Consider the following 20,278-nt stretch of genomic DNA (forward strand, 5'->3'; position numbering starts at 1 on the left):
CTGCTCTAGAGTCTAGACTCTAGATCATGGGTCTCCAACAGGTTGATGACGAGCTACCAGTATCTCTCAGCCCACCCATGAGTAGATCGCAATTCATTGCTCAACTGAGGGACCTTACAGGTAATTGCATGTGTGGGGTACAGAGATGAGGTAGTAATTCAAAAATGAAATACAGAACTCATTCAAAAATGACTACTGCACATAGAGTGAGTCCATGCAACATATTATGTGACTTGTTATTAAGCCGATTTGTGACTCATTTCAGGAAACAAGGCGTATGTTGCACATCACTACTTCACAGGAGCGGCATTTTAATGTAAGCATACATTTTTTATCAAAATGCATTTTTGGCAGAAATGTCTTCTGGAACATGTGAACTTTGATGTGCCTTAATAACTAACTTGGATTCCATCCATAAATTGGAATAAAATAGTTAAATTACGAGCCAAGTTGGTTTAGCCATGGAAAAAGTCGGGGACCTTCCGGCTAGCCATGATTGGCTGAGATAATGGATGGGCTGGACATGCCGAGAGATGAGTTTGGATAGGTCTGCCATGTAGCATGCTTCTGTCTATAACGTGAGCTGTTCAGTATGTGTTAACAGTCTTTTCAACCACGCCGTTTTTGAAAGATAAAATGTTAGCCATCAAGAACTACAAAAATGTTGCTACTTTTCTCAACAACATTGACGCCCTGAATTTAGCAGGCGCAATCGACAGATCAGTTGGAAAAAGTTATGGGCAACTTTATGCACACGCCACGGTGAGTGTGACCCAGAGTGACTTGATACAACGCTGGCCAAACAAGATGTAGCTACAAACAAAACTGAGTTAAATGGTTCCAGTCTGCCGTGAACCATTCATCCATGTATACGGGTAAGGGTCTAGCTACATTTTCAGATATAAGGTTCAGAAAGTCGTTTTTTATTGCAAGTTAAAGCGTACTGTTAGTTAGCTAGCAAAAGTAATGTTGCTGGCTTGCAAGCTGACATTACGTGTATGATCTGTGTAGTAACATTATTTGAATCAGAAATCAATGTGCATTGCTAGTTATAGCCTAATGTTTGCTAGCTAATATTGAACCTAGTTTGTTAGCTTTAGCTACCTGCAGATTCATACTACAGCTATTACAATATATGTATTGTATAAATTGGGATTATTTCAGTTCATTGTTTAGCTCACTAGCTAGGTAGCTAGCTACATGTCTAAACGAAAGATTATTACATGACCTATCAAATTAGCCAGGTGTGTCTGGGGGTGATTACAGCCATCTATTATATTTCATGTACATGTGTACATGTTTAGACAACAGTGACCCATCCACTTAGCTAGATGTGGCATCGGGGTGTTTATAGCATTTCCAACCCATGACCCATCAATGTAGACAATTTTGTCAGGAAAGTGTCATCTAACAATTCTAAAATATTTATAAAAAAATAATTTTCTGGACACATTCTGTTTTTGATATTGCTACTATGCAAGTAACCACTTCACTATACCGTTTACACCTTCTTTATCCTGTGCATGTGACAAATAAGCATAGATTTTATTTGACATAGGGTGTGTTTACCACATGGCCTCACATGTGAATCCTTAAAAATATGGGTGGGGCTAATGCTTAAGAGGGTGTGAACGATGCTGCATGGGTGTCAACAAAGAGGAGCTCTTCAGTAGGTGAACCAAAAACTATTCAAGGGCCATTTTCTCAAAAGTGGGTTTATCAACTTTCAAAGCATAATTACTTTCCCATTGTTGATTAACTGCTGTGTATGATATACTACTTGTATCCAATGTAAAAAAAAAAAAAAAAAAACAATTTCAAATGTTGCTACATAAGACCAAATCGAGGCGGTCATTCGCATTTTTACTCCTGAAACTCCTTATTTAGGCTTGCCATAACAAAGGGGTTAAATACTTATTGACTCAAGACATTTTAACTTTTCATTTTTAATTAATTTGTTAACATTTCAGAAAACATAATTCCACTTTGACATTATGTATTATGTATGTATTAAATAGTGTGTGTAGGCCAGTGACACAAAATCTAAATGTAATTCATTTTACATTCGGGCTATACCACAACAAAATGTGGAAAAGGTCAAGGGGTATGAATTCTTTCTAAAGGCGCCAAAGACACAATTGGCTTAAAAAGCCAAATGTAACACAATATCTGCCTATTAATATCCATTCATATTGCCCCTGTAAGTCTGTTATCCATAATGATATCTGTCTTCTGGGTAGACAGAAAGAATTTCCCAAAAACCTTCTCAGTAAAATGTTGACTACAAAGTAAGCTTACCTGGCAGAATTATATCATGATTATTTGTATCAATCTCATGTCATGACATAATGCAGCAGCAAAAACATCGCTTAGAGCAGCACATTCCTCTTTCTAAAGGTGTATGACACTCACAAAGTATATTCTGATGGGATTTAAGCATTGACATGGACTCCCAACATCCAATTTCATTGTTTCTCTATGAGTAATTCAAAAATGTTGAGAGAAAAACTGGAGAAAAAAAATCCCAAACCAGCTAAATTAAAAGTGAGAGAATGTATGATTAGCTCGCGACATAGTTTCATAATTTAAAAGTGGCTCTCATGCTTGAAAAGGTCGGAGGCCCCCGGTCTAGGCGATCCTATCCGCCAATCAGGGCTGTGTATGTACATATATTAGCATTTGTGTTAAGAAGACATGATCAGACTGAGCATTTCAATGGCCGCTCAGGGAAAAAAATATAAATATTTTGGAAATTATTTTCATGAAATAAACACACACAGTGATTTATTAGACATACAGTGGTGAATAATAATTTTAAAAATACTGCATGGGGCTTTAAAGGTACATTCCATCTTGCTGTGGAGCAAATTATCAGTATTGGGAAACAACACAAGATGGCAGGAACATCTCAAGCTGTGTAAGAGCCATTCCCTTCCTCTCCTTAACAGAATGCCTTTACTGTTGAATGCCTTCATTGACATTGGCAGACATGGGAAGCAATGTGACATTAACCACTTACGTACAGAAAATCACTACTTTCCTCTGGCTCCAAACTCTTACAGCCTCCAAGTAGGTTCCGTAAAGCGTCCTCTAACTCTGATTGCTTGAAAGCTTTCGGACAGCCTTACAAACACTGGCATAATATCCTACAGCCTCAATTCACTTATCGAAATGTGTAATCTTATCCACAAAATAGTAAATACATGTGTGTACAAGTGCTCTTTCATTCAAAACAGAAAACAAGGAAATAGAAATAAACATCAAAAAGTATATTTTCAATGAGAAAGTCCAGATTGAAAAAACAACCTAATACATCATCACGCAGAAAAAATGTGATTCCTAATTGCCAGTCTGAGGTGTCAATATAGTACGTTTATGACAATTATTTCAATCACTTGGACAGACATGTTCACATACAAATGAAATAGGGCAGTGCTTATCACACATAGATCAGCAGAATAAAATATACCACATATCTACACACTACACACATCAATAAATACGCACGTGCAGCACAGTGATAATGAAAATCGTTGTGAAAAGGCAACATAAAAGAACATTGGGGTCACAGAAGAAGAAAAAAAGAAGGAAAAGGAAAGAGACACCCAAACATGAGAACAGGTTACATTATATTGGTATGCCTATTTTATTTTTTAAATTATGAAGATGGAACCAGGTTGAATTCCCCTGCTTTGGCAATAGCCAATAAATGATTCCCAGCTCACACTCTGTTCACCATGAAATTACACAACCTGTTGAGTGGTGTCCGGGGAAAGCGGCAAGTCACTGGAGAATTAATGAAATGACGTAGTGGATGGAGAGAAATTGCCCGTATAACCTATACAAGGTGCCCTTGTGAAATGTCTAAGAATCAGTCACACAACTGAAACGCAGCAGACAAAGTCACCACTAAGAGAAGTCTACCTGTGCTGTTCTTTCAAGTTTACTACACTGTGGTCCTAAGGAAACAAGGGCAGCTATCGGCTCACATTTCACCTCCAAAGGAACATGCACAGTGGCAAGACTATATTTAAAAAAATATATATGTGATTCCATGGCACACTGCACTCCTTATATGGGTGGGTAAACAATAAAGTAAACAAGTGTTTGGTGAAATGAGGTTGTGAATATCATCTTGTTTCTTACCTGACTAGACTGCCAGTGACATCAGGATCGCGGGCTGTGACTGTTCCTATAACCGTGTTGATGGGGGCATTCTCATCCACCTGCAGGACAAATGTGGGCTTGGAGAAGACAGGGGGTTCATCTGAATCTTCCACTGCAATCTTCACCGTGGCTGTATCCTTGAAGGGGGCGCCGTTGTTGGGATCAAATCGAATGTTGGCCGCCTCCACCTTCAGTGTATATGACTTTTTAGTCTCGAAGTTCAGGGGCTGTGGAAAATGATAGAAACAAATACCTTTCACTGATGTCCAAAGCAGCAAGAAAAAAATGCACCTGATGTGGATGGAGAAGAACTTTTGGAGTTGAAATTTAATAGTGTGATCTCTGATCCTATCAAAAACATTTAAGGAAATAATCCAAGCACAGGGTGGAACAACATTTGTAATTATTAGCAATAACCACAATCTCACCTCAAGTAATCCATGTGTTACCACATCTGCTCTAGGATAGAATAAGGCTGTAAATAAAATTAATCTAATCTGGTATCACACCAATCTGTTTAAAATGTGTTAGGAAATCATTAAAATAATGTTATTTGTAGGTTTGTGCTACCTGAAAATATAATTTTGTTGGTAGTGCACGATAACACTGTTACAAAATTATTGCCGGCAATCATTTGAAGGATAGCAATTATTGAGGCATTATCATCACATGAATAGAAGTGGATATGTATTCAGGAATTCTAACATAATAATGACATTTCCTAGGGGGAATTGCATACCTATGAGTGTTTCTGTGGCAAGAAACGTACCCCTGAAATTACAGATGGTCTCTTTCCTATTTCACAAGGACATTGAGAACCAACAGTGATGGGCTGTCAGGGCCAGCAACGCCTTCTCTGCTGACCTAAACATCATCAGCATATAATTTAAAAATATATATATTTTCCCACAAATATGTATTAAATTATTCCCCAGAGTAAGAGTTACACTCTTCATTTCATAGCGTTCCTCTTGGTTGCACTGCTTCCAGCCCCAGGTTGAGATTTGGAGGGCTGGACGTTATGTTAGATATTTTATCCAATCATGTGTTGCCAGGGGTCTAAAATCTGCCCTCAGGCCTTCAGAATCAACAGTGCGGGCGCTTGTAGCTTAAAGTGAATGGAAATTAAAATTTAGTGTCAACCAATCAGCTTTAGAGTTGGCTATTGTACGCCTGCTGGCTGGCTCCAGTGTTACACAGGAGCCAGCTAGCAGGCGTAGTGCCTGCACGTCTTTTGATTGGATTACCAACTAGGAAACTAGGAAACTGAAATTGATCAACGATTGATCAACAAATTAATTTGCGTACGACAAAACTGTTTTTTCAACCCACAATGGCGGAAGGAGAAGATATCAATTTGGTCGAGGATATAATTATAACACCATTCTCAAGACAAACTTTTCAAGAAAAGTTAGACATTGTCAGGAGAGGTAGACGCCGACGCTACAAAGCCGACGCTACAAAGACAGGCTCCGAGAAGCAATGAAAACTGTACTGCTGGGAATCCCTATTATTTGCAAGTGATCGATTTGGTGTTTGGAGCCACACTGGCTTTGCAAACCTGAGTTCTCTAACCAAGGCAGCAACGAGACATCAAAGTACAGCTGGGCACTTACAAACAATGGTGCTTTTGAAAACATTTGGGGACACCCGAGTGGATCTACAGCTCAACGAACAAGCGCGCAGGGCAACGAAGCTGCACAATGAAAAGGTATTGTACTCTTCCCCTGCAATTCTCTGAATAAAAATGTCAATTTCAAGGTGACGCAACGCCTGGTTATACTGGTTTCTGTCTAAATGTATAGTGTCTAGAGCCATGGCATCATAATGATGGTAATAAGAGGTGGATTAATTTGGGTGGGACTGTGTAGGACTTCACTGAAGGCCCAGGCCCCAGAACCACGGCTCGCTACTGAGAACCAATGTCCACTACTTTTTTTACACATCATTGAATATTTGCAACATGTAAAAACACCACAATTTAACTCTCTGGTGTCTTAGCAACCATCCCAGACTCTCACAATTGTATTTTGAATCACCTCTGGCCACTCTTATAATACTCAAATAATGGGATCAAGTCACTTCCACGCTCAAAAAACAGGATTTATAGGGAAATCAAAACTGGGCCTTGCCGCTTGAGGGGATCTGAGTTGGCTTTGGGAATGAGAGGGGTTAGCAGAGGGATCAAAAAATGTATTCCAGCTTTTCACAAAGAAATAAAAAGAATCCAATGGTCCCCTAGGCTGGGTCGGGCCAGCACTGGGGCAGTGCCGGCAGCAGGCCCAGCTGTGAGAGAAAAGCAGCTGGGGACGGGGACTGACAGGGGGCTTTGAAGTCCACACGTCTGGCGTCAGGGCACCCGTATGGAGAGGGCCCTGCAGCCCAGTCTTCCACTGTCTGAGAAGCTATTTGGAGCATTTTCATTATTAACTGCCCTTCCTCTCTCTTCTCTCCCCACCTTCTTCTCCTCCTCCTCTATGTTGAGAGGAGTGAACAGCTGGACCAAGAGCAAACATTGGTTTCAAAGGATTCCAGCTTAATACCAAGTGTAAAGGAGCCCAGGGCTGAAAGTGTACAGGGGTCAATTGTCAGATTGATTACACCGCAGTTAAAGAAAGGAATACCACAATAGTTAAACTATTCAGCACCATTTCCTGATCACCACTATTCTGTTTTTTTTGTATTCGATTAACAACAACAATTAACAAGTCAGACTCCATACTGCATTGCTGTTATATTTGTACTTTTACAATGTTATGCATAATTGACCAATACCTTATAACAAAGCAGTATGTTCATTTTTTTGTCTCTTAACACTGGTATGATCGTTTCAACAAGCAACTCTACCTCGACAGTTTTACCTCAGAATAGAACTTTGAAGATAGTATTCCTATTCTCATCCTCTCAAATGATCCTCAATGACATCTGACCTCTCCACTGAGTCAGCCATATTTGAATTGGCCCTCTATGCCACTCTGTCATTACTCATTGTTTTGGGGGAGGTCAATTCATGCAGCACTTGACTCTCTATAATCCGGAGAGCAGCACTTTGGTTTTCATATTGATGGAACATGGTAGTGGAAGTGTTAGACCGGCTTGTGTTGCTACAGTTTGTGCACATGAAGATGGGGCAGCTTTTTCACTCCATTTTCCCCATGCTTGCCCCTTGTTGATGTCCCCACCTCAGAGCCCTCCTGTGCCATGCATCAAATTCTCATGAGCCTCAGGATAGGATCTGTATGTATACACACAGGCCATTTAGAGACATCAAAGTTCAGTGCTGGCTGGTGGAGGAAGCAGAACTTCCCACTAACATCCCCTGATAGGCCTGGGGGGTGGAAGATAAAAAGCTTAGACCCAAAACAACAAAGCCACTTCGTAGTTTGTGTTTCTGCAGTCATGTTTAGATCAATATTTTTTAACCTTGCCGCAAAGAATCTTTAATAATTTGCACTTGGTATTTGACAGCAGTTTATTGAGCTATTTTTGTTGCTGTGGGTGTGGTGGTGCTATTTGCTCCATTTCATCCTTTGTTCTTCCACATTGGCTAAGAAAAACTCTACAAGCTGGTGCAACAGGGCTCTGAAACCAAGAATATGTTGTTCAGAGTGCGGAATGGAAGCAGAAATACCAGTTCTACTAAAGTAATCTGAACTTCACCATCTGGAGATGTAGAGGTGAGAAGAGAGTAGGCAGTTGACTTCCTGTTTTTCACATGCAATCTCATCCATCATGCTATTAGCAATGCAGGCAACAGATTCCAGGCCAAGTATACGAGAATAAAGTGACGAGGCAGAGCCACAGCACTGCTGTCACTGTGAAATACTAGAGGGAAGTATCTCAAAGGTCTTATTGATCATGTCTAGTTTGTTCTCAAGCCGTCTGTTTTGTTTAGTAGAGTATAATCTATTCAAGGCAGATCATCAGAAAAAAATATTATTTCATTTCATCCAATAGCTTGTTCATAGTTACAGGAAGACACAGTGGATATCCTAATGTGATGTCATTTAGAATCCAAACGCAATGACATACTATCGCGCATGAATGATCTATAGCTCTAACTCGAGACATTAAACTAACCATGAGTCAAGACGTGAGCACACATCCATCACTCATGTATACACTTGAATACTTCAGGCCTGAAGTAGCTCCTTCTTCTATCATCGCAGTTCTACAGAAAATGTGTGATACTGTATATTGCTGTGTAACAGTAAACATTTAGATTGCTGGAGGCAAACATGACATATAATTTGTTTTCCCTTTCGTAAATTTAATCATCTACCAAATCAACAGTGTACATTTGGTAGCTGTTGTTGATATAGTCTTATAGATCAATTCAATGGTGCATTAATGGGGGTCGCCATCTTTATGCATCTTCGCAATTGAAACTGCTTTGCATGATATATGTAGTACAATAGCATTTTTTCCCCATGGTCAATTTAAATTAAATCATTCTAGATATACACTCTGACCTGTAGCCTGTGTGAACAACCTTCCTCCTTTGATACCCCGTCTTGCAATCTAGTATTTGGGCCTTGTTTAAGTTGAAGCTGTTAAATATATGAAGTGGTTGTTGGTGGAACCCTAGGGCAAAGCAGTTTGCATCAGGTCCTTACCTTCTTCAGACGAAGGATCCCCTCTTGAGTCTGGGCATCTGTAGTGATCTCGAAGACGTCCTTCTCATCACCGTCTATGATGTTGTACGTTGATTTGGCGTTCTCGCCAATGTCCCTATCATTTGCCTTTACCTTGCCACCAGGTTGACCAATGCCAAGCTCCTCTGGGATCACAAACTCGTACAGACCTGAAGAATAGGACACCATGATTATTTCACCCTAACAGTAGATGTTTCCTTATCTATGCATCGTTAAAACTAGTACAATTCTGATTATTGTGGAAATTCATGAAAAAACACAACGCTGCAAAACAACAACAAATACATTCAGATTTGCCGATAATGGGTTCTAACTATAGTGTATGGAGAGAGAATTGGACATTTTGTTTACTTTTTGAGAACTTTGGCGGGTTATCGTTGACATCTGTTAGTGTGACAGTAACTGTTGTTGTCCCTGACAACCCTCCCATATGACCACCCATGTCTTTTGCTTGAATGACGACCAGGTACTCCTCTCGCATCTCTCGATCCATCCCATGTAAAGCAATTTTAATGATCGCTGAAAGCAAAAAAAATGAACATCAAATATATTGTTATTGCAAAAAAATCAACATACACATAAATGAACAGAATGGGGTATACAAAGGCATTCATAACGCTTGACATGATCACTTCACTGCACCTTTAAGAGTGTTGCAGTATCCTTCATAACAACCTTTAAGCATTTATTTTATTAAACAGTGGTGAAATTTCTGACAGAACACCTGGAGAGAAGCTCTGATCCTGTGGATAGCATTGCAAATCAATGTGTTTGATTGCTGAAGTGTTGTACTGCTGTCTGCAAGTAATTTGTGTTCTGATTGAATGGAAATTACGCTGTCCAGGTGCGTGATGCACCCTGTTAAATCTGAAGGGACACCAAGTACGTGAGGATGGCTGGGGAGTGGAGAATTTTGCTTTTTTTTGAACAGCTGAAACAGTTTTTACCATCATCATCATTTTTATACTTAATTGTATGTAAAAAAAACGTTTATTTCTGCACATCTAAGCATACCTTTTGAGCTGTCTGTATCCTCCTGACTGGTGGTTCAATTTAAAAAAAAAAAGCTAAATATGATTCTCTGCATCTCTGTAAAAGATTCAATGTCTTATTCAGTGCATTTAGTATTTTGCTTGCTTTTCTAAAGTCTACCAACCTTGCCAGCAGGTATGCCAGTTAAGATAGTTAGACAAGCTAGCTGCTCTAACTTGATTGATAGCCTGAAATGTCTTCTTGGTAGCTAGTTATGGGAGATCGGGAACCTATCTGGCATAGCTAAAGCCAATATTATAAAATTGTTAAGTGGCTATTTGTATTACAGAGAATAGAAAATATACAGTACCAGTCAAAAGTTTGGACACACCTACTCATTCAAGGGTTTTCTTTATTTTGACTATTTTCTACATTGTAATAGTGAAGACATCAAAACTTCATCAAAACTATGAAATAACACACATAGAATCAGCTAGTAACCAAAAAAAGTGTTAAACAAATCTACATTTATTTTAGATTTTAGATTCTTCAAAGTAGCCACCCTTTGCTTTGATCACAGCTTTGCACACTCTTGGCATTCGCTCAACCATCTTCACCTGGAATGCTTTTCCAACAGTCTTGAAGTAGTTCCCACAAGTAATGAGCAATTGTTGGCTGCTTTTCCTTCACTCTGTGGTCCAACTCATCCCAAATCTCAATTGGGTAGAGGTCAGGTAATTGTGGAGGCCAGGTCATCTAATGCAGCACTCCATCACTCTCCTTCTTTGGTCAAAAAGCCCTTACATAGCCTGGAGGTGTGTTTTGGGTCATTGTCCTGTTGAAAAACAAATGATAGTCCCACTAAGCTCAAACCAGATGGGATGGCGTATTGCTGCAGAACGCTGTGGTAGCCATGCTGGTTAAATGTGCCTTGAATTCTAAATAAATAACAGACAGTGTTACCAGCAAAGCACCCCCACACAATCACACCTCCTCCTCCGTGCTTCACAGTGGGAAACACACATGCGTAGATCATCCTTTCACCAACTCTGCGTTTCACAAGGACACGGCGGTTGGAACCAGAAATCTCACATTTGGACTCAACAGAGCAAAGGACAGATTTCCGCCGGTCTAATGTCCATTACTCATGTTTCTTGGCCCAAGTGGTTTCTTTGCAGCAATTTGACCATGTAGGCTGATTCACGCAGTCTCTTCTGAACAGTTGATGTTGAGATGTGTCTGTTACTTGAACTCTGTGAACCATTTATTTTGGCTTTCAATCTGAGGTGCAGTTCATTCTAATGAACGTATCCTCTGCAGCAGAGGTAACTCTGGGTCTTCCTTTTCTGTGGCGGTCCTCATGACAGCCAGTTTTGTCATAGCACTTGATGGTTTTAGAGACTGCACTTGAAAAAAACGTTCAATGTTCTTGACATTTTCCACATTCCCTTAAATTAACGATGGACTGTCACTTCTTTTTGCTTATTTGACTTGATCTTTTACCAAATAGGGCTATATTTTGTATACCACCCCTACCTTGTCACACCACAACTGATTCTTTGAAGAATCTTAAACTTAAAATATATTTTGATTTGCTTAACACTTTTTTGGTTAATACATGTTTCTAAATGGGTTATTTCATAGTGATGAAAAAAAATAAGAAAAACCATAGAAGGAGTTAGTTTGTCCAAACATTTGACTGGTACAGTATATATAAAAACAATGTTTATGCAGAATGGACCTTATTGACTGCAGTGGCAAAGTGCAGAATAAGAACAGCTCAGGGCAAGGATAATTCGCTCAGAAAACAGAGGCCGGTAGAATAATCGAATAAATAATCAACACTTAATAAAGGTCTGCTTTAGCCTGACACACTTGGCATATTATGCCAGATCGGGGTGGGGGGGTGGGGGGGGGGGGGTTTAGACTCTATTATCAGAGAAATAACTTTTATGCTACACTGTCTTGAATAAACATTTGTACACTACGCAAATGACTTTGAAGCAGGTAAGAACAACTCTCCCTAAAAGAAGTGCTCACACACACACAAACTCACACGTATGCACTTCAGTTATCCTCTGTTGCTCACTCTACTGTCATCTCTGTTGATCATCGTTAGCTATTCAAATTAATTCCTAATCACGGAAAAGGATGGAAAGACAAACACTCATTTCCATAGATATTTTCTAGGATTTTTTTCTACCGTCCATTAACCAAGTGATGGATTGGGGCATGATGTTTATTTATTTATCAAATGCCTTTAATTTCCTTCATGGTGTTGGAAGTGTCAAATGGATTATAATGTTTGTTTTTCCCTTACCTTTTATTTGTCATTAACATTCATTAAAACATCTGGCTCACTTGAATGAGCCATCTGCATGTGCTCAGTAATCATGCAAAGCGTACACGCTGATCCTCAAATTGTCCTTTGATAGATAGATTCAATATACCTTCTCCATTTTATTGTGGTAGATGTGAGTGATTAAAATGCATAATATTGTTGAGGAGGAAACAGGGTTTCTACATGTAGAAATATGTCTTCATATGTGTTATGTACATAGAGTTTTGACGTTCTTGGAGCTTGTTTATTGTATGTTGTTTTTCCAAATTGTGAGCAGCTGATTTCCATCTCATTGCTTATTAATGTAATTTCACCATTATTTAATCATGTTGCTTACAGACACACTGTTAACAAGTCGGCTGAAAATGCAATTAGGAAAACAACAAAGTCAAGGTTGAAGAATAAGCAGACGGCAGATGGAATTAAAAAAGATAGCACTGTCATTTATATGTAACAGTCCTTGAATATCTTGTCGGGAGTTATATCCTCAAAATGCAAATATAATCTGTATGCTGAGTAATTGTCTATGTATGGATAATATGCATTCGATCTGGAAATGTAGCTGAAACAACACTTGTTTTGACTGCAATTGAATCATGAAAAAGGAGTATATCTGTTCAGGGTCAACAACTTTACATGCCATGACCCTGAAAGTTACATTTAGTTTGCACTGTTGAGGAAAGAGCTGCAAGTAAGCATTTCACTGTACAGTTTACACATGCTGGTTCCTGTACATGTGACGAATAAACTTTAATTTGATTTAGTATTTCACCAAGTCAATCCACTCACCAGTGTTGGGGTCTATGGAGAAGTAGGGCTGTCCTTCCAGTATGCTGTACACAAGTTTAGCACTGTTTCCATAGACTGGGTCATCTGCGTCTGTTGCCGTCACCCTAGTAACTGAGGTACCTGTATGTGAGAAAGGGCACATTATTAAAAATAGAGTGGACTTCTGACACCCATAATCACTCCTTACAGCTAGCTTCTCCCCTTGTAATCTTCCTGGTTCCACTATAAAGCCAGAGGTACTTATTGGTAAGGTTAAAGACAAGCTTATTGCCAGACACATGAATGACACAGCATACTGTGCTACAACGTCCCAACAGAGAACACTATCATACAGTGAAGGCTTTGAAAAATGAACAATAAAGAGCTGGGCTGATGCTGATGCCCAACTCGTCATTAGTCTGTGGCTCAGGTGGGAAGAGAATAAAAGGAGGAAAGCTGTTCGTAGGAAGCAACTTGACAGTACAGATGGTATGGTAATTTTTTTTTTTGTAAAATATGTTCTCAGGTGTTCTGACAACATCGGTAAATGTTCATGGTTACAGAAGGCATCAGGCCTAGCCACAGGTATCCAGGCCTGTTGTCTGCAGGAGACAGAATGGGTCATAGTGGGGGACAACACTAGTTAAGGCCACCTCTGTGCCTGTCATTAGGCTGTGCCATTAATCTGGCACAAACAAAGTAATAACACCAGGCAAGTTTAACATGGTGCTTCTCAGTTTTAATGTAAGGATGCTGACTTTTTTTCTATTGTAGTTGATTTCTCTGCTGATTGTTGTTAGGACCATTGAAAGAAAAGTTGTGGAATACAGGTGGAGATGTTTCCCTCATGCAGCTGCTGGCAAGGAATACACAGTCTGTTGGCCCAAACTCCTCTGTTGTACCTTGTATTACCTGGCTTTGGGACTTGGCAAATGTTTTTGAGGCTGAGAGCATGAGTTGTGCCTTTGTAGATACAGACATTCTGCAGTTCAGAATATGTGGTGCTCATCATCAGTTTTACAGGTACACTGAATAATATTCTCATGAGCCTGTTCATATGACATGTTACAGAATAAAGACCCACTCCAGTAGAATGTCAAGACTGTTTCATGAGAGAGGGTCATTAAATATTGCACATGTGGGGAATGCATTTCCTGTTTATACAGCCCAAACATGTCAAGCAATGATTAATAGTAACCCTGTCCACCCTTTTACAAAAGCAAAACAAAGCATATAGACCATCATTGCACTTTGACTCAAAAACCTGCTTTGCTGTTGCTACCCAATTATTTCACATAGAGAGCCTCAAGTGGCCCTTTGAGACATGTGTTTGTTGGTAATGTATGTGCTGTGATGACCCTTACTGTTGCCAGGGCTTACCTTTACATTTCATACTGCTTATTATTTCTGTCTGTGTGTGTGTGTGTGTGTGTGTGTGTGTGTGTGTGTGTGTGTGTGTGTGTGTGTGTGTGTGTGTGTGTGTGTGTGTGTGTGTGTGTGTGTGTGTGTGTGTGTGTGTGTGTGTGTGTGTGTGTGTGTGTGTGTGTGTGTGTGTACATGTATGCATGCTGGAGATGGGCTCCGTTGTATCAAACACTTTCGTGACATTTTATGCAATATCATTCATATACACTGTTTTCCCTGTGGTCGAAAATCACAGAACAGCTTCAAATACTGTTACAATACCAGAACTGTAGTAAACCTAGATTAATTGAACGTGTCACAAAGTCTTTGTTTAGGGAATGGGCAGGGAATGTATGGAACTAATACAAATTAATTACAAATGAAGTACTATTGATGTATTCAACAATACAAATTAATCTATTCCTGCAAAGCTGGTTGAGAATAATGTATATGGTATATGCTATAGGTATTTGCCAATTGTCAAATGAAATTAAGACAGGACAGGAAATTGCTCCACTTTTGAGAGATAATAAGTCTTATCTGCCTAAAAGTTAAATTGCTAATACTACAATGGCAGTGGGAAAATGGAGCCATATTTGCATTTAATTATGAAAGCACCTTCATACTTCTGATTGCTTGAAAGGTGTGTCTGCAGCAAATAGCAAATCCAAACTATGTGACAATACATAGGGATTGAAGTGTGGAACAAAACAGTGGAACTAGTGGGCCATGAAATAGCCCGCTCTACCTTTTTCCTTACAGAGGTGTACATTCTCCACTCCTCTGATAAAGAAAAATATGAGGGATTAAAAAAGCTTCTGTTTGGCACGGTTTCAAATCAGTAAAGATTAGCTTGTCCTTCCTGGATATTGTACCGAGAATTCGGGGACACTCATGACTGCAGAGTTGGATGCACCTCTGGGCCCTTGGTCGAGGAAACTCAATTGTGGGAATATTGTCTCTGGTTTGATTTGATGCCTGTAGCCCACCGGTGCAAATACAAAGATGTAATACCTATCAACTTTAGGAGATGAAAAATAACAATTGCTTATAAAAATGAAATTCCAAAGCTGATTTGGGTCTGTGACAAAACCTCTGCAGGTTCGAAGCCTAAATCGACTGATGTGTGCAGTCACACTACTGACGTTAATTCTCAAACAAATGTCACTTACAGTATGTGGTCGTATCTGAACTACCTTTGAGATGATTGAATGAATCCATGCTATTCCCCTGTCTAAAGACATGTGTCATGGACTTTGTTTTCTTCAAGTAGCCCACAAACACCCAGAGATGCTACAGGTTGTGTTCTTGTGGTAAACCTAATGTAATCTCATTAATATTAACTAGAGTACTGAGGACTTATTGCTACACAAATTATGAAAACAAATGTTATGCCCACAGGTTATGAAACTATTAAGCAATTAGGAGTTATGGTCATGGTCTTTATGATGTGAAAGCTAGCGTTTCAAGAGCAAGGGCGGGATAAAGATGTTGGGGTATATCCTTTTGTCTCGTCAGATGAAAAACTAAGAGGGCTCCTCCCATTTACTGTGTACACTGCTACAGTGATAGAAAATCAATAGGAATCTTCCTTGAAAACTGGAGAGGGGATAAATCCAGAGGCTTAGTGATGTCAGTTGTGGCACTGTGGCAGTGGGAGTGGGAGCTCTTGGTTAGTGCAATGGCTTTGTTTCCCAGTGTCATAATTGTTTCAGTCTTGCCAGGGACCCATGAGGCTAACAGGATGCCAGACAGGCTATCCTGGTTGGCTCGCCACTAACAGTGAGGGAGAATGGAGCTCTGTGGCCACGTGTACATGTATGCAGTCACTGAGACATACGGAAAGTAGCATCCGACTCTAAAACCTTGGATACACCAGTGCTGTTATCTCACTGTGTCTACACATAGACTACCGTGCCTGTCTCCAAGAACACCATGCTCAGTGGTTAGAATGGCAGAATTATTCACGTCTTGCCTCATCAAAATGTATCACATATTCTATCTGAGATTGCAAATAATATACAAATAAATATTATGAAAAGAATGCCCTTGAAAGAATTACTCATTCATATCTTTACATATTTATACTCAAACGTATTGAATAATACAGTATGTGAATTAGGTTTCAATGACTCATCAGGTTGATGAATGGATGTTCCCCAGGTCCATCATCTGGTTTCTAGGTCAAATCAAATGAGTGCCAGTCCTCAACTGGCTGACCGGTAGTCAATGGTCTATGAATGCACTGGCCTTGTGACAAGAGAATGACCGTGTATTGATTGCCATCAGATAGATATTGTCACTGTTATCTTTTGTGGCTATGCCGCAATAAACAAAATAGCTCATGGTCAGACTAAGAGACTCATGTGGATTGGCTAGCTAGCTGTGGTGAATGCTGCTGCTGTGTGACCCAGTTGATTGAAATGCATAGACTGGGAAACACATTAAGCACTGTCAGGCCTGTTGTCAAATGAAAATAGCAGGCCAAAGCTCTTGAATATAGAAATAGGGTAAACAACCCTATTCAGTAAACAACCATCTACTGTAGGTGCAATGCCATACTTGGAAAGCTACCAATGTATTATCAGAGTTGTCAACCAGGTTCTATATGGGTTAGACATGAACTTTGAGGCAGATGGATCTGATGGAAATTCTGAAACAAATCAGTATGGAAATGACTTGAAAGTGTCAACTTTGTCATCTGCCATTCAACACGGAAGTCCAATTTCCCACCCAATGTTCAATCCAGTATGATTTACAACTAGCACTGTCCTTGAAAATGGTGTGACAGCACATGCCATATTGCCCATAAGGAGACATGAGCATGTGGTAAAAGTCTGACAAGAAATAATAATCAGTCAGTAAAACATTGTCTCCCTCAACAGATCACTCATCATAATCCTGGGCATGCGAACTAATGCTTAACATTGTGTGCAAGTAGGGCTACTTTAATGGATATGAGGAAGAAATGAAAGACAGCACGGTCAGGGCAGTCTGAATCTATGTGGATCAAAATCCATGTGTTTACATCAAAGAAGTGTTGAATATCAGAGAGATACTGTGTAGGCCCAGACAGGAAACTAGAGAATATCCCCCCAAAAATTGCTCCCCTGAGCCAGTGATGGATAGGGTACGCCATGCTTGTGAAGTGTAAGGGACTGTCACACATAACCACTTACATTGTCATTTTTGCAGTACAATTAATGGTATTTTTCTAAGACACAGAGGAAGCCTTCACTGAGAAACTAGAAGGGAATGTGTGTGTGTGTGTGTGTGTGTGTGTGTGTGTGTGTGTGTGTGTGTGTGTGTGTGTGTGTGTGTGTGTGTGTGTGTGTGTGTGTGTGTGTGTGTGTGTGTGTGTGTGTGTGTGTGTGTGTGTGTGTGTGTGTGTGTGTGTGTGAGTGTGTGTGTGTGTGTGTGTGTGCGTGTGTGCGTGTGTGTGTGTGTGTGTGTGTGTGTGTGTGTGTGTGCGTGTGTTGTAGGGGGAGTGACAAGGAAACCTTACATAACAAGCAGGCTGTGGAGTGTGAGCCGTGACAAGCCGTTTACAGGAACCACAGGAACAAAACAATTAAGAGTGTCCTTTGTTCACCGCTGATGGCTGTGACATATGCCGCCATTTTAAAGTGTTGTGTCATTGATTCACTTTAATTAGTTCTTAGGAAATGTGTGCAACATGCAGATAGTTCAGGGAAGAAAGTTAGAGACAGAATGGGACACTTCACATATTTAATTGCTCCCAGGACAGATATAATGGCTGGGCAATAACAAATGAAAAGTCATGGTATATGTTCTAATGAATATATTCATCCTGAGTAAGTGACCATAATGGTGTTCTTTCCAATACTCTAACAGCAAGGGGTGTAAATATTTAGTACAAATTATGTTTTCGAAAAACAAGTTACAATATGCTGTAGGAACAGTTCTGGAAAGTGATAGTGTGGTTAAGGTTTATTCAATAGACTGAAACTGGCCATGGTCAACAGAGAAACCAAGAATGACAGTGTTACAATAATGTCCAATGCACTACACTGACACAGACAAATAGAGTGTAGCACACTGTTTTTACATACCTAGATTTGCATTGTAAATTGTCTTTGTCTTGTAAAATCTATCCAAATGACACCTACGTCGCACTACAACGCTGTAGTCAAAGGTCCCATAACTTGGGGGGGCAGCAGCTGAGGGTGAGCCTGGGACTTTTGAATGGCACATAGGACCAACTACCACAGGTATAACCTTTGACATGGGTCTGACACCTACTAGAGAACTGTATCAAAACATGCACCTTGTACTCAGAGGCAATGTGAGGGTAAGAGGGAACACCGGAGAACCTATCGTTGAGTCAAAAGGGTTAACATGCTTCCCGGAGGAATCTGAGAGGTAAGACCAAAAGCACTGTACGTGACTTGTGACTCAATGCATCAGTCAGGCATATGGAGTATTTCTACTGCCTTCTGACGAGCAATCCATCATTGGGAACACACAGAAGCTTGTGGGCACTTACACTACGTCCCTATAAAATGCACACGCACGCATACACACACACAAAAACACACAACAGATGGATCTCACAAAGAAGAGAGCAAATACAATGGAAAGCGCCTCCAAACTCCAAGTCATCTCCTGCTTTGTTTACACTCCGTGAAGTGAGGTGAAATTTTAAAGGGCAGCCAATTACCCAGAAGCCCTTATGTGAGATAGTCATACATGTTCACTGACTGGTGCTGGATTGACTACTGTGGACACCAGCCTATGACTGTGGAGAAACCACAGACTGGTTAAATCGATACTCCGGTGTAAGGAGCAATGCAACTGTCAATATTTTACTAACAGTGAAACTGGAATATGGCACTGTGCTGCAGAAAAAACAAGCCAAATACCAACAAGAGCAGGGAGGTGAAGAAGAAAAACACTCCTCAAAGAATAATCATCATCTACACAACATATAACAGGCTGAGTGCTGTTTAAAGGTTTCCACACATAGGTTAGAGAAGTGGTGGAGAAAGCATGAGCAGAGGCAGTGTAACAGAACATTGGCTTTTGTTAATGGGACAGGCATCTGTGAGGATCACAAAGGCTCCACATACAGGAGATTTACCACTTGATCTCACGTTCTTATGTTTCTTTTTCAAATGACCTTGCTGCATAGACTTTTATGCCTTCCCTTTATTCTCTGCTGTGATTGGATGGGCATCTTTGCTCAAGTCTCTGCCACCTTGATGAATGTGTGTTCCCTCCCATTTATGTGCCTTTGTGGAATCCCTGCCACCAGCCATGCCACATGAATCTTCTGCTGGGCCCGTTCAAGAAGTGTTAGCAGAGGAGTGACACTCTCACCCACACAAAAAAAAAAACTCATACATGTGTGTTTACTGAAGTGATACTCAGAAAGCTCTTTACTTTTGTGTGTGTTCTCCACTTGTGTCCTCCAAGAGGAGATGCATACTTAAGTTACTGTGGGTAGAATCATGGACCTTTTTCTTCTCTAGTAAGTGTTGACTTTGTGTACTGTCTTTAAGCCTTTTGAAATGACTATAAAGATAAAGTGTTTGTTTTCTTCTCCACAGGATGTAATCAGTGCTTTTTAATTTGGGAGAGCACGGTTGTGCGCCTGTGGGGACCAAACAACTAGGGTTTGTACCTATGACAATTAATAATGCAGACAGAGAAAGATGGGAGGGCATAGGATCCTGCACTCACCGCTGAGTACTCTACAATCACCAGGAGCAAGAAGAGCATGAGCATAGACAACTGTTCCCCCAACACATTCCTTCAAACACACACACGTACGCACGCACGCACGCACACACACACACACACACACACACACACACACACACACACACACACACACACACACACACACACACACACACACACACACACACACACACACACACACACACACACACACACACACACACACACACACACTTAGGAAAGAGTTTGGGGGTGGAAAACAAGTGAA

The 20,278-nt window shown here is 40.3% G+C and overlaps 1 protein-coding gene across 3 annotated transcripts in view; it reads right to left on the reverse strand.

The window, feature by feature from the left end:
* Nucleotides 1-20,278, reverse strand: part of LOC135547547 (cadherin-8-like) — a 114,714-nt gene that overhangs the window by 56,457 nt on the left and 37,979 nt on the right. For all 3 annotated transcript variants that reach the window (XM_064976665.1, XM_064976656.1, XM_064976647.1), the window contains exons 4-7: nt 12,925-13,044; nt 9,174-9,341; nt 8,784-8,971; nt 4,147-4,394 (exon numbers count right to left, since the gene is read on the reverse strand). In XM_064976665.1, the coding sequence (XP_064832737.1) occupies nt 4,147-4,394; nt 8,784-8,971; nt 9,174-9,341; nt 12,925-13,044 (724 nt within the window). The remainder of the gene's footprint in view (nt 1-4,146; nt 4,395-8,783; nt 8,972-9,173; nt 9,342-12,924; nt 13,045-20,278) is intronic.

Source organism: Oncorhynchus masou, chromosome 1 (genome assembly GCF_036934945.1).
Source record: "Oncorhynchus masou masou isolate Uvic2021 chromosome 1, UVic_Omas_1.1, whole genome shotgun sequence".
NCBI lineage: Eukaryota > Metazoa > Chordata > Actinopteri > Salmoniformes > Salmonidae > Oncorhynchus > Oncorhynchus masou.